The 15,553-nt window shown below is 47.1% G+C and overlaps 1 protein-coding gene across 3 annotated transcripts in view; it reads right to left on the reverse strand.

Moving 5' to 3' along the window:
* ABCC4 (ATP binding cassette subfamily C member 4 (PEL blood group)) overlaps window positions 1-15,553 on the reverse strand; it is a gene marked incomplete at both ends in the record, with an annotated part of 194,785 nt that overhangs the window by 63,727 nt on the left and 115,505 nt on the right. For all 3 annotated transcript variants that reach the window (XM_084235702.1, XM_084235701.1, XM_084235700.1), the window contains one exon: window positions 3,187-3,266. In XM_084235702.1, the coding sequence (XP_084091828.1) occupies window positions 3,187-3,266 (80 nt within the window). The remainder of the gene's footprint in view (window positions 1-3,186; window positions 3,267-15,553) is intronic.

The following is a 15,553-nucleotide window of genomic DNA, read 5'->3' on the forward strand; positions in this document are numbered from 1 at the left end:
GAACCCCAGTTCTTTTATGCACAACTCTTTAAAAAAAATAAACTCAACAGTTGAGTCAGACTCAGCTGGGGGTTGAGGACTCGAATTCTGCAAGCTTCTCTGGGTGCAGGACAGAATGCCAGTGATGGGGTTCTTACCCAAACAAAACAACTGGATGAGGGACATTGAAATCTAGGGCCTCTGAGACCTCAGAAGATCAGCTGCAAATTTTCCCAATGTCATTAGGAGAGAGAAAGGAAATCTCCTACCATCTCAATTCTGAAAGGGTCTAAGAGGAGTCTTTAGAAGAGCCGGGAAGCTAGACCAGACAGCTGAAAGTCATTTCCATGTTCAGCATGATGGAGGGGACACTATTGTCCGCACAGATAATATTCATGCCTCCCACACGTCTTCCCTGAGCAGTACTGAGCTTTTTAAATATTACAAGGGTGGAGTCAAAGCAGATAAAATTGCCTTCAAAAAAAACGAACCCCCAACCCCCTCCAGGAATAACAACAAAAACTGGATGGACTGCTTCAGCAAAGCCAGAGGTGACAGTCAAGCTGACTGTCACTTTGACCTTGCTTTGCTTTAATTCGGGAGCCTATTTAGAGATGTAAGGAGCACCGCACTTCATTCGGCTCAGCTAGCAGAGCTAATAGGCTTCTAATTAATTTCCAGGAGATTGCTGTTATAACTAACAGGTTTTAAACATTTGGTTGATTGGGGAAAATGAATTGAATATAATGTATTTGATTTGGAAAATTAGTTTTCATTCTATGTGCTTACCATAATAGTGTTTATTTTAAGTTTACATGATTCCATGAAGAGTCTCAGAACACCACTGGGGTTGTTTTCATCCCTGCAGAGTCCTATCCAACTTTAAACAGGGGTGGGGGGAAATCAATTTACATTTTGGTTTTTTGTCAGCTTTTATTTGAGAGCAGGTTAAATTCATTTTGTTGTGGCTTTAGTGAAAAACCCTCCCTCACTAGTAGAGCCACAGGCCCAAATACTTCAAAATGATCCCGGTGATACCTCTGTCAAAGGCCCACTCATCGCATGCAAATCCTCCGGAGAAAGGATTGAGCACACAAAGTAAGATGAACCAGTTACTGCATTGTCCATGAAGTTTCACTTGATTCCTCCTGACAACCATTTAAACAATGAATGTTGGGAAATGTCCCTCAAAGAACCAACAACAATGGCAGGGATCAGGGCTTTTATATTTAGCTAATACTATCTTTAAAAGGAGAAAATATTTCTTCCTGAAGGGATTATGGGGAGCCTTATTAAAGGCACCTGCGAACAAAACCAGTGACAATGGATCTTTATCATAATTGATAACTGAGTTACCCTTTACCCAAAAGGCCTTTCTTGGAGACAATCACAGGGAGATTTACCTTTGCTGTTTAGAGCCAAGAAATCAGCGACTGGGGGCTGCCGGTATTCGGCCATGCCCAGTCTTACCAAGATGGAGGGTGCGGATCGTAAAAGACCCCTTGTCCCTGGGGTGCAAGAAAGCAAATGAGGCTGGAATTGTCCCCCCTCAGGCGGCCGAGGTCTGGCACTTGACCTCGTGGGCTGTGCCCAGCTACTGATGAGGCTGACCAGGGACTAAGCGCATGGAGGGTCAGCAGCTGTGGTCATCCAACCTCCGCCCAGACGGAGCCTTTAACAATATCTCCCCTGAGCAATTAACAAACACTGTGAAAACGTGAGGATCTTTCAGTGAATGGCTGCCACGTTACACAGCTCAACCCTGCAAGGCACATTATAAAATAAGGAAGGGGAAAAAAAAAAACCCACATCAGACATGCTTGTTCGTTCTGCAAGTTCTGTGGTCCCAGCTCACCTCAAGAGGAGGGACAGTGAAGGACTGTGCCCACCAGCTCCCCTGCTGGCCCTCAGTTACTCTCAGCTGCACCCTGTGTGCCTAAGGCAAACCCGCAGTCACCGCCGGCCTGTGACTGTTCAGATAGAGCTCATTTTCCAAATTTGGTAGTTGGCTTCATTTAGAACATTCGCTCCAAAAGAGAATCCAAGTTTTGACTTGAAGTGCCTCTGAGCACTGGGGCAAAAAAGGCTGAGGTTTGGGGGAATAGAGGGGAGAGGGGTGTAGCCATCAGGATGAAGCCATTATCAGGGGACCCCAACTGTAGCCATTCTACTCCCTGGACTTAAAAAATGAGTTTCTGGTTAGTGACTGTAAACTGGCAGCTAGGAAAAGGGGGGGGGGGCAGGTTCGATATGGACAATAGCAGCAGGGATTTCAGGGGATGCGCGGTTTTTGATGACTGCATGTCATTTCCAAAATAAACACTTGGAAATGAAGGCGGACGTTTGCTGCCTGAATCACTGAAAAGGAGACAGAATTAAATGGCAAAACAAACAGCACATGAGCAATGATGGGGAAGGAGGCGATGAGAGATGAGTGACCCCACATTACTCTTTGGAACCTCAGGTTCACAGACAAAACAAATGCTTTATGAGAAAGTGTTTCTGTGGAGTTGTTGGTTTGGTTTTGAAAAATGTTTTTTAAAGACACAATAAGACTCAGGGCAATTAACATGTGAAAAGAAAAAAGCTGCCTAGGAAAACTAAAAAATTAAAATAAAGACGTTTTCTGAGATGACTTTGATCCTGGAATCAAATTATTGGCTTAAACATACTTGCCTTTAAAGGCTTTGTATCTGTAATAACTGCGCTCTATTGTCCTTGTTAACAAAAGTATTATTTTCACCTTATTATTCCTAATCTTTTCTTTGTAAGTAACCACACCTGGTTTTATCCAAAAAAAACGGTGCCGTAAATATTTGTCCTTTGTGGTAATACAATGCATAATTTCGTTAATCTAGGCTATCTTTCCGTGAGAGGTGATTGTTTCTATATTATGAAATGTGTTCACAGTGAAGTGAAATCCACGCCAGATACCTGGAAGGCAGGTGGAGAAGCACTTACCAAGCATGTAGCTGCTTTGAACCAACGTTGACATGACGGTGTGGATACTCCCACACACGGGTGTTACTCATGTTAACTTAGCCTCCGAATCACAGCCACACCTTCCTTTTACAAACATGGCCTTGCACTAAGATAACATGACACATTGCCAGGCTGGGGGGCCCACCCCGAGCCCCCACGAAAGGGCCTTGAGCACAGGGTTACCTGAGCCATGCACCTGAACACTTGATGTTACTCTTACGTTACCTGGAGGAAATCTAGAAATGTCAGGGGCAGCAAGTCATCCATATGCCCGATGTCTTTGGAGAAACGATTTAAAATTCTTCCTGCAAGAACAGGATATGAAAAATTACTCATTTCCCCAGACAGGCCCTTGAAGAGAAACAATTCACAAACAAAATCAAAACAATATTTTAAATGCATATGTATTTAATATATTACGCATTCATATGAAATAAGCCGATGTCAGTGGGAAAGGAAAAGAAAATCGGATGATACCTAAAGAGAAACAAAAATACCACCAAATGGCAGTAGGCGGGGAGTTGAAATTTGGCTCTGATTTTTAAAAGACTGTGGGGGAAAGATCTTGTGACAAGGAAGGGATGGTCAACTTTAGAAAGTTCCCTCCTCAGATGCCTCTGGAAGATGCAGCCCAAATGCTAAGTAGGGAGGTAAACAATTGCAAAATACATCAATTTGTCCTAATTATTACCTTAATTTTACTTTAGCTATCAGGATTAATTTTGCCTAGTGGCACTTATAAAGAAAAGAACTTGTTTATCTCTGTCTTTTTTGCCGAGGATTGTTCCCGGCACCTCACATTTTGGGCAAATTTGGATTCCTGCCACTTCTAAGCTGTGACTTCACTAGCAGGGCAGTAAGTCGTTATTTTCAGCGGAGCACCGGGTGTGACAAGCACAGACTTATTCCTGAATATCCAAGAAGACAACAGGAATGTAGACAGGAAAACTGAGCATTAATGTTTGAAGGTCATTTCTTAGCATTGATTTTATTTCTCCAACCAAGAACCCAAGGAGAGAGTATATCCTAAAAGCTCCAAAAATGGAAGTTAAGAACTAGTTTCCAATAAATAGCTAGCCTTTCAAATGACTTAATCCAAAAGAACCACACAGACACACACACACACACTCAGGCTCTCTCTCTCTCTCTCTCTCTCTCTCCCCAGCCTATTTTGCTATAAGCACCACCTGAGCGATGTGTCCATCTGGGCCCTGAACTTTTCTCTAGGAGATGCTTCCTTCAGGAGGTGAGACTACAGGTGAGGTCCAGGTTTAGGAGGTGACTTCCTGCGGAGCCCTTCACACCAAGCCACAGCTGGACTGTGATGGGCCAGCAGCTGGGGACAGGCCGCCTCTCCCATCCTCCCACAGGGCACCTGGCTGGGCAGGAAGCCCAGGGTGTGCCCAGGAGAAGCCACAGAGACTGGAGGCTTCCAGGCTCAGGCAGGCCATCTTGGGCCTCAACTTCATTGTTTTAGGCTTACAGGAGAGCCTCCAGAATCTGTTGTTTAGTGACACATTGGCAGGTCCGGTGACAACTTTTCTGAGCCTCAAATAATCCTCCCTTTAGAGGGTGAATCTGAGGATTAAATGAGCTTACCATGCATAAGCACCTTGTCCCAGTGCCAGGCACGTTAACAGGTACTCCAAACCGCCCTCCTGCCCTGCCTCCCCAAAAAACCCCAAGGTGAGATAACTACCCACAGGTTCGGCAGCAAGTCACCTGGGAAGTCCAAGGGCATTGCCAAAAAGTCGGTTAGTTCAAATGCAGAGCAAGAGGCTCTACATTTCCACCCGGCCCCCCAGTGCCACCTTCTAGCTCTTTCCGGGACCACACACTTCCAGGGACTTAATCAGTTGCATGTCGGCAACATTAAAATCAGCTGGGCAATTTGCCACATTGTCTAGTGGACTTGGTGGATGACCTGGTCATTTTGTTACCCTCTCCAAGTACCCACAGCAAACTAAGGAAAACACATGAGCCCCCCAAAATGTTAAAGGCACAATGAGGATGCTGTGAACCACAGGCAGGATTCAGAAACAGCGCTGGGGTGATGTAGCTTACAAGACAATGAAAGCAGTACTCGGATTCTTTACAAAGAGAGATGCAATGGCTCCCCAGAAATGAATGACCAGAAATGAATGACCCCTGACATGTTACCAGATGGGGGAGTCTCAAGCCTGAGACAAGTGGTTGGGAAACAGTAAAACAAGGAAAATGTAAACAACTGAGGAAAACCAACTCCCCACTTTGCTGCTATGACTGAACGGAATGTCAAACATCGTCACTCTTATTTGCTAATGAGCTGAGTGTAGCAAAGGTGAGATGAGAAGGTTCCAGAAGGCAAGGAAGGGCTCCACCACAGACGGCTGAAAGCAGAGCCATGAAACCAAGTTCACGGCCTTGTAGTCACGACGCTTACTCCAAGCCCTCCACATCAGGCCCTGAAGACAAATTCCCTTTACACACAGGCCATGTGTCTCTGTCCAAAGACAGCGGTGGGCCCTGCAGAGTCTCTCCAGGGATGCAGAGGGAACAGGGGGGCCCAATCCATTTTCAGACCATTCTGCCAGACAGGGCTCTTGCACATTAAACTCAATCTTGCCTGCCTAGGTCCATCCAACCTCGGCTGCTTATTTTGCACTTCGAACCTCCCGGAGGGAATCCAATTTCTCTTGAGACGACAGCCCCTCAACTGCGCAGGTTAATCCCATCTGTTTCAGACCCTCACGAGCAACGACTATGGTGTGCAGGTGATTCCTCACAAGCCTCAGCCTCCTGTCTTGGTCACTGTCTTCTGCCCAGACTCAGGTGGCCAATCTCAGTGAAGTGCCCACGACTGAAATCAATAAGCGGAGCATGGTCTCATCAGCTCAGGGTGAAAGCCCTCCAGGCTGTCTGCATGGGAATGGAGGCGTCACAACTCCCCCAGAAGCACAGAAAACTCTGGCCCTCAGATCTCATTTTGAATTTGCATATAATGAAAACCCATATCACCCCCATCTGTGCCACACAGGTAGATTGGGGGAACAACTGGGCAATGTGTATAACTAAGAGTGCATCCCTCAGACCCAGCAATTCCGTTTCTAAGGAAGGTACCCCAAGGAATTAGGAGGCGCATCAGAGATGTTCAATGTATTCATTTGCAAAGTCAGAAGCAAGAAACAACCTACATGCCTGAAAAGGGGCATACGGTACATTGACTGTTATTTTTTCATTTTAAATTTCTCTATAGGTTCCTATTTTTCTACAGTGATTATGTCTTGTGTAAAAAAGCCAGTGGGGCGGCGGGGAGGAAGAAAAAGACCAGGAACAAAGGTGAGAGAGAGAGACGGACCAACGGCCCCTGCAGTGCCCACTAGCAGAGAACCCGTCCAGTTCTCCTCACTGCTCTGCTTCACACTTTTTTCCCCTCGCTCACAAGACAGTGGCAGAAGATGCCTGCACGTCTTGTTAAGATACAACTTTACAAGTACTGACAATTTAAAGACTTAAGAATCAACAACCTGTACCGGGATTTGTCACCTCCAGAAGTCTGATGTGTCTCCACAACCAGGATTTCACGCAGAATGTTTCCAAGAAAGGGCCCCCAGGTACAGAAACACTCAAATCCCTTTGCAGACCGAGGTCCTCCCCAGAGAGATGCACAGACAAGGCCAGCTCAGCTCAAGGCAATGAAGGAAATTCTTGCAACGGGGTGAGTGCTGCAGGCACCAGCTTCTGTCTGGTCAAGCCCCCCCACCCGCAACTACCTTAGGTAGATCCTGACTCTCCAACCCAGAAGCTTTGACCGGAACAATCACAATCCCAACAAGACACTAGCTTCCTGCAACAAATTGGGGAAGAGGATAGATTTTTGGAAAGTTAAACTTTTAAGTTACCAGTTACTCTTCTAAGTAACAACATGCCTATTTTAATTGGCTCTGACGGAACCTCTCCATGTGGACCACAGACTTTGTCTTAAGCAAAAGATGCACAAGTGTACAGATACAGATCTTTTTCCGACGACTCAGAACTAATATTGGGAGCGCCGTGCTTGAGCTGTTTTTAAACATGCCGTGTCCTTCGGGGCTACTCGCTGTTGCTTTCCAGCTACTCCGCGTTTTATCACTGAGCTTCCAGCCTACATGCTTTGCTGTTGTTCAGAAACCCCCTTCCTTCATTTTTACTTTTAGTGGGGAGGAATAGAAGACGTGCTACTGAGATGCCCCCCAAACTCAACACACTCTCAGCAAAGAGACAGGCAGTTTTTATGCTTTACGGCATTGTTTTCTGATGCTTTGTTTGATGAGAGACACTTCAACCTTGCTGCTAGATTCCATCGGGGCCCTGGATATGTATTCTCAGAATATACCACAGTGCACAGAATATACCACACTACTTAGAGGTTTAACTATGTTTGAAGTGTATTTGGCTTGAGTTCACATCTAGACGGTACACCCTTTGTAAACAAGGAAGACATTTCCTACACAGCCTCCAACATGCAGCATGCCCAGGGTGTGCTCAACCTGGATTTGCTAAAAAGAAAGGGAGGGAGAAAAAAAACCATAAACTCAACTTTGGAACTTTTTTTCCAACTTGGAAACCTGTGCAGATGGATTCCTGCAGAAATCTACAAAACATAAAAGCATAAATCTACAGAACAAATACAAGAAACGTGGCTCTTCTTGAAGAAAGACTGTAAGACCTGGAAGCCCAATATCAATCGAGGAGAAAAGACAAAAGAGATGAATTCTGATCACAAAGGATTCCACCAACATGCTTGTCTTTGTCAGCATGCCGGGAAACTTATCAGGACATTATTAGCTAATGAGGATCTGAGGGACATTAGATCAGAAATAGCTCACGCACAAGGACAACACCTCCCGAACTACCCACCGCTCCATGCATCTCCCTGGGGATCTGATTCAAATGTATCTTCACAGGAGCCCTGGGTGGGGCCTGAGATCTGTGTCTCTAGCAGTTTCCTGGCAGTGCTGATGTTCTAGTTGGGACCACACTTCTAAGTGACAAGGAGGAATCTGGAAATTCTGCTCATGTCCCTTCTGTCTGAAAAACCTACAAGATAAACTTGTATTTACAGATACAATTACTGCCCTTTTAAATTCCTTTTTTTTTTTTGCTTCTAATAACTAAAGACCATTTATCTCATTTTTATCCATACAAATTAAATGAGAATAGAAGCAGAATGTGCTGTCTGTTCATTCACTGCTGTCTCCCCAGTGCCTATAGAAGGTGCTGGAACATCTTCTGAATGAATAAATAAACCAAGCCCTTCTGCTCTACATAACAAAAGGCTTGTTTTCGAAAAATCAGTCTCTATTTCCCATGCTGTCTTTTATTGGCAGTTGTTTTTCTGATTGGAGGAAGTTCGTGCTACAACATGAAGTGTCTGGTTTGTCATAGTTGTCGCTTTCCTTGTATGTTTGTGGAACTGATTTGTCTGTGCCTCTTTCAAAGGGCATACAAAATTTCCAGCTGTACACTGAGCTTGGGTGCAGACAGAAGCTGGCATGAGGACAGGAGAACACTCCAGAAAGTGAGGACACCCAGCCTTGGGGAGAAGGGCTGGAAGGGTCAGGGGCAGTGGCCCCCAGGAACCTGGAGTGGGTGGCACCCATAGAGAAGGGACAGGTGTGGAGCAGATGCAGGTCACGTGGGGACCAGGCAGCATGGACAGAGGCAAAGCAGGGCACAGGTAGCACCACGGGCCAGGGCACCAGACAACGGACAGTGTTCCGACCCACCCACAGCCCCACCGCAGACCCCCTCAAGCTAGGAACTCACCACCCACCCCCAAATTTAAAAGTAAGAGCACACAGAAGATGGCATTTGATTTAAATAGTAGTATTATCAGTTGTAACATGCATTCAACATTTCATACTCTGAATCTGCTGTCCAACGCTGCTGCTTGTTGTCTAGGGTCACCAGTTAATAGGACACCTGAGTGACAAGGGCCCAACCAGTGATGCAGGGCAGGGGCGAGAAGGTCAGGGCAGGGGTGACGAGGCTAGGGCAGGGGCGGGCGTCACCAGACAACTCGAGTTACAGGCTGAGACAGGATGAACCGTGCAAGTTTTCATGGCAGAAGCAGGGCCTGAGATTTGGAAGGGGCAGAGAATGAGCTGATGGAGTGTCTGTCCAGGTGGGAGGAATGACTTCCGCTAGGACTAAGAGGCAGGGCAATTATTTGCAGAAAGAATGCAGCTCCAGCGTGGGAAAGCGTGGAGCTGTATGTAAGGGGCCTCCACTGAATGTCCCCTTATTTGGAAAGAGTGAAATCCTCCCATCAGAGTCTCATATATTGATATTGTACTGACCCTGAATTACGGAAAGGTGGGGGCAAGTGAGAGAGGGCTCTTACGTTGTGCATTTAAAAGCAACTACCCAGGGGCCTCCCCGGTGGCTCAGCGGTTGAGTGCTGGGTTGCGAAGCTGCCCGCAGCCTCTGCAGCGCCAGTTCAATCCCCGGTTGCTCCTCGGCCACCAAAGGAGGGTCCCGCATGACGCACAGACCTCTCCCACCGCCCGCTGCTCCCCTCAGCAGAGTACTTCGGTCCTTCTGCCTGCTCTGCTCCCCGCTCTGGCTCTGGTGAATTGTCACCCTCCCATGCTTCTGACTGTACCCAGTGCTTGTATAAACAAAACAAACAAACAAATAAATAAAACATGCCTCTAAAAAGAAACATTAAAAAAAAAAAAAAGCAACTACTTATCGGGGGCTCAAGGGGATAAACACCACACTATGAAGCAATCTGGAGCCTCTGCAGCATGAGTTCGATCCCTGGCCAGCCAGAGAGCAACCCACATGGCGAGGCAGACCCTTCCTGACTTGCCCACTGCGCCCCTCGGCAGTGTACTTCAGTCAATCTGACTGTTCTATTCCCCACTCTGTCTCTGGTGAATCCTCTCACCCCCTGCTTCTCTGGCCTGTACCCCAGCTCTTGTATGCACAAATAAATAAATCTTTAAAAAAAAAAAAAAGCAACTACTTATCTAGGAAGAAACTGATGACAGACACGGGAAAGGCAAGCACAGCTGAAAACCTGGTTCTGCCTAGAACCACTCCTACATTAAAGTTAACAGGTGATCCCGACGTTATGCCTCCCCAAGTGGTATAAATACCAACACCAAACCTGAGATCCTGATGATCTCCATGCATGCAGGCCTTCTCCAGAGTGTGGTGACAGCAGCGTGGGACTCTCACTCTGAGATGTGGCAGACCGACCCCCCATCTTCACCCCACAGAAAGACAGTCACCAGAAGCCCTTGGGTCCCACATATTCTGTCTATCAGTCTCCTAAACCTTGCCAAGAAGATCCTTACATCCCCCTTCTGCTGCCAGCTGGACGGGATGCTTGCCTGCCTGCCCTGTGCATTCCCCCCGTCAACCCGCCTGTGGCAGCGTTCAGCTTGGGTAGGAATGGAACCAGTCCTGCTCCTTGGAAGTGAGTGCCCTAGACAGCCCAGACCTGACAGAACCTCTCCCAAGCAGGGCATCAGGAGGACGTATTGAGGAGGTGGCCACATGGAGTGAGGATGGAAGGACAGAAGGACATCTGGCATGTGTGACCTGGCTGGAGAGACTCCGAGGCGCTCTCCAGAGGATGGTCAAGGACCCGCTCAGCCTCTGCTTCTGGGTGCACAACCCCCCGCGATCTCCTCACTTTGCCTCCACCCCACGCCAGGGATTTGAGCAGGACTTTTTCTTGTGATTGTTTAGGGTCACTCATACGATTTCTAAAATACCACAGATGCATGAACACCATGTTAAGCGCAGCGTACACATCCTCTTAAAAGTATGAGCAACATAATATTGTCCCCGTTTTATAGAAGAGGCAGCTGAGGCTTGGAGGTGCTAAGAAACTCACTCAAGGACATGTGGCCCTCAAGCAGCCAGCACCCAAAACTGTGTTAGATCGGTAAGGTCACACCCACACACCAATGGCATGGAGCCACCTCTCTGGAAACATCTGGAAGCTCTATTATACACCTGCTAAGAAGAATGAGCCAGTAAAGTTACGGGCAGGGCTGGTGTTCAGCTGGCACGAACGGTTGTGGCCCAGACTCTTGTGATGGGGTATGTCTGCTCCCTTGGGTGCTCGGCTAAGCACCACTCCTGCTTAGAAGAGTTCCAGGAATTCTCTCTTGGCTAACCACCATTAAAGCCAAGCATTTCAAATATCTCCACCTGAAAATCAAATCACGTAAGTGGCTATAAGCTGAACGAAGAGATGCCCAGGGGACAAACAAATGAAGGCACGAATGTGTCTAATACAGAAGGTCTAAGAAAAGGCATCAGGGTGAGGGAAGGCTAGGGGCTTGAGATTCACTCCAGGCCAGGCCTTAACCTGCTGTGAGATCCAGGGCAAGTCAAAGCACCTACTAAGTAGTGGAGGATTAGCCTCGTTGAGTGGAGACGCCTCACAATTGCCCCAGGAAAGCACTTTGCTGCGGCAGCCATAAATGCTTTGCTGCAGTAAGCAATGGTGCTTTCCCATCCCGTGCACTGACAAGAAGGGAGCTGCAGCTGGGACAAGCTTCCTCCTTTAGCCCTGGGTCTCGCACACAAATTTCCGTGGAATCTGATGAATGGGCAGGGACATGTAGGCCAGAGGACAGCGGACAGGACCACCCCTGGGGGCAGGCTCTGGAGCAGTGAGTCTGACGGAGGCCATGGAAAGGCATGTGCATCCCACCTGCAGGTGATTTTAGGGAATCCCTAAACTGTGACCACGGAGGTGGCGTGGCTGCAGAGTCAAGTGGTCTGGTTAGGAATGTCTGATTCCAAGACAACGGGGAGCCACTGTCACCTGACTTCTGCAGAGGCAGGTCTTGCTTCCTCTCCCAAAGGATTTGTGCCCCAGCCCAGAGCACCCCGACTGTCTTTCAGAGAGAAACACAGTCTCTATTTCACACCTCCGAAAAAATGAGGACTGGTGCGGGGAGTTTGTGGGGGTTAAAACATCGAGGAATCTCCCTGGCAGGAGTTCCCACAGATGGGGAGGCAGCGAGACCTATTTAGAAAGCATCGTCCCAGCAAAGAATGCCTGATACTGGCAGGGAGGCCGGTATCTGCAGCAGTCGCTGGAAAGCTCTCAAAGGGAAGTCACCTTCAGCTGCGAGGCCCACTCTGCCATCTCCAGCACATGGCCACGGGAGGCTCAAAAACAGCACAGCAAAACATTTGGTGTGAGAACGAGACCAAACTTGAAGACAATGGGCCCTCCCACTCCCTACCCTATGCAAAGGAGCTAAAGGTGTGCTGGAGAGGAACCAGCCTACACCCAGATGGGATCGGTGCAGCATTTCAATATCTGGGAACTGGCAGCAGACTTGCACAAAACCGGCTGGGCTGTGTTAGGTGTAAATGCAGGGACCTTGGCGGGGGGGGGGGGGGGGGGGGGGGGGCGCGCAGGGCAGCTGGAGAGCTAAAAGGAGGGGAATCAACTCATTTTCAACGACTCTATTAATACAACACGAATTTTCCAAATTCATAAAAAAGCGGGGTGAATGGGACATGCTGCTGGCAGAGACGCTGTAATTTGATGTCTTGTCAGTTCATTCCTCTCGCTGCTTCTCCAACCATCTTCTTTTCTGCATCTGGAATAATGAACTCTGCAAATACCTGCCACCTGCTGCAGTCTCACTTCTAGACACCATGGTGGTCAGCCAGCTTCTGAAACCCACAGACAGCTCTGCCCCAGGCCTCGTTCTTCTGGACCTTTTCTTTTTCTAAAAACCCTCTTTTGGAAACATTAGTGCATGCTGGTTTCTGGGATATCATTGCTTTTTTCTTTGTCTATCTCCTTTCACTCCTGCAACCCTTTGCTCACCCCTAAAGACAACTGCCTCCTCTGTAGTTCAGGGTTCTCGCCTCTCATGACTCTCTTCCAGAGGTCATCCCATTCCTTCTCATACTGTCAGTTATTCTCTGAGGTCAGACTCCACATCCTTACCTGCCCCCTGATCTTTCTCCCCCTTCCTTCAGTGTCCATGCCGCCAGCATGTGTACCTCACCTGCCACGGCTGCTCATGGCGCATCAATAAATGAGCGACAGGTTTGCTGTGGACTGACGGGAGCCAATGCATTGGCTGAAAATGTTCAAAACAATTCAACCAGTTACTAAATGGATGTCCGCATCAAAGAGGAAATGCTTTATACACATAACCTCTAAATTTGAGTTCCCAAAATGTGCTGAGGCATTAAAGGGGAAACCCTCCTGATTCCATCTGGGCTTTTGAAACCGAGGGACATTCCCTGAGCGTGGACAACCACAGGGGCTGCCCATCAGTGGCATGGTCAGCAAGGACTGAGCTGACGTCCACACGCCATGCGTGCTTTTATATCCAACAACTTCATCAGAACACACACTGCTCTTAGATTTCTGCAGAGGTAATAGAATAGTAATTAAAGGCCAATTAATCACAGCCAAATCAGAGTCTCTATACACTTTGGAGCTGTTCAGTGGTCAAATACTTGGCAGGCTCTCAGTTAAACAGTGATTCATTAAACCTCCTCGGCCACACAACAGTGAAGCTGAACTCCAAGCGCCAGAGTCGAAACTTTGTTTCTCCATAAAAAGACATGGAACCTCAGTGTGTGATGGGCTCAGTCCTCGCTGAGCAGGCTGGAATGGGGGTGTGATTCCGAAGGTGCTCAGCTGCTCCAGGGCATCCGGGTGTGTGTGAGTCTACCCCTTGGTTCTCAAGTCGGCCTGGGAGCTGGGCAACTCTTCCCCATTGCAAAAGTCAAGAGCTGGACAGCGGGTCACCTACTTCTAATGTTTATTCTCTCAGAGCAGGGAAAAGAACAGAGGACTCAGTCCCTACCTTCCACCCCAAAGACCAGGCACACCACAGGAGCAGATGTCAACCCACTACAAAGGTCCTGGATCCATACAACTGTGTGTCCAGGTAAATCCCCATCGACTTTATTTGGGCTTCCTGCACTTCCCTTATCAGCTTGGTTCCTTTAAATTAAAGGTCCCTTTATAACACAACTACCTCCATGAAAACCCAGAGGCCAGTTGGAAATGGGGCTCATAATCCCAAAGACTTGTTTGTAATCACGCTTCTCAAGACTCTATTACCTCCTGCAAGCTCATTTCTCCCTGCAGGGCGAGGACCAAAGGAAGCACCAAGCAGATGTGTCTGTATTATGCCTACACGGGCCCCACAAGCACTTAGTCTCACTAATGCTGCTATTTTTAAGTTGCATGATTTTTGCACATCATTGGTGGTTCAACTCTGAATGAAAGATGGAGGAGGTGGCTGCAAATGGACTTTATGGCCTTATCCTGCAGAAGCAATCCACGATTCTATCTGTCTTGCTTTAGAGTGGGGTTCCTCACCCAGCTTCGTTAAATGCCACTGGTTTTATCGTGCATTAATTAAACTTTTGTTGCACAAACAAATTAGTTGTTCTTCTCTTTGTTTAAGAACAAAATATGTACTAGGTACTATTTTTTAGAGGGAGCAGTAATATTTCCAAAAATATCAATCTTTAAAAGAGGACCTATGGATCAATCCCTGGCCCCCCGAATTGAATGAATTGTAACAGATCAAAAAGCTAAATACAGAGAATACTGTTCCTGAGAAAGGTTAAAAAAAAAATTCAGGGAAAATTTATTAGTAACGTACTTCAACTTTGCTCACCAATTGGGTAAAAGGAAATAAAGATTCACTTTTATTGAGTCTCACTGGATATAAAATATTAAATTCATATGCAGGCCATAACAATGATGTAGGATTCCTTCATTGGTGTCCATTTATTATTTAAAAAAAAAAAAAAAGAAACATATAAACTGTGAAGCAAGCATGGCACAGTCTTAACACAATAAGCAACAAAGAAAGAACTGACTTGCCTTATGGAAGCTGGATCTGTTTTATAAAGCCACATTTTCTGTGATGAGGCTCTAACTGTGGATGCCAAGGGCTCTGCATTCTCAAACACTCACCTCTGATGACTGGGGGCAGGAGCCGGGTCACACTGGGTCTTACACAGACAGGCCTGGCAAAGCAAACTCCCCCGCAAATATAAGCAGTTTTACAATCCAGCAAAGTGCGCCCCGAAGTAAGATTTATTCACATTAAGTGCTGACGGACGAGACATTTCAGCAGTCCAAAAAGTACATTGTAGCCCAATCTTCAAATCGATAAAGTCATTAAAATCTGACTGTATTCTTCAAGCAAATACTGAGTTTAAGGACAGGAAAAAAAACAAACTACTTCACAGGTAAAGGAGAACGTATCTCCAGCCCAGCTGTGTGACCACGGCTCTCTCTCCTCCCCCGTGCCTCAAAGACGCATCCTCGGGTCCCTTATCTGTCCTCGCGTATATTTACCCATGTAAACCGCCACCCGCTTCCCCACAGGCAGCCTACAAATAAATACAAATCAGGAAATGCGCCGGGGGCCCTTTTTTTCTTTTTCTTCTTCCAGGCCGCAAACTGACAGACGATTATCACTTTTGGAGACACTTGCAAAGCAGTTCGGTTGTGTGGAGCAGAAATGTGCTGAGATTATAATATCCATTTATCTAAACTGCCAGCAACTAACAAGACTCAGGTGGGGAGTTTGCCACCGAAATT

Source organism: Talpa europaea (assembly GCF_964194135.1).
Source record: "Talpa europaea genome assembly, chromosome: 6".
Lineage (NCBI taxonomy): Eukaryota > Metazoa > Chordata > Mammalia > Eulipotyphla > Talpidae > Talpa > Talpa europaea.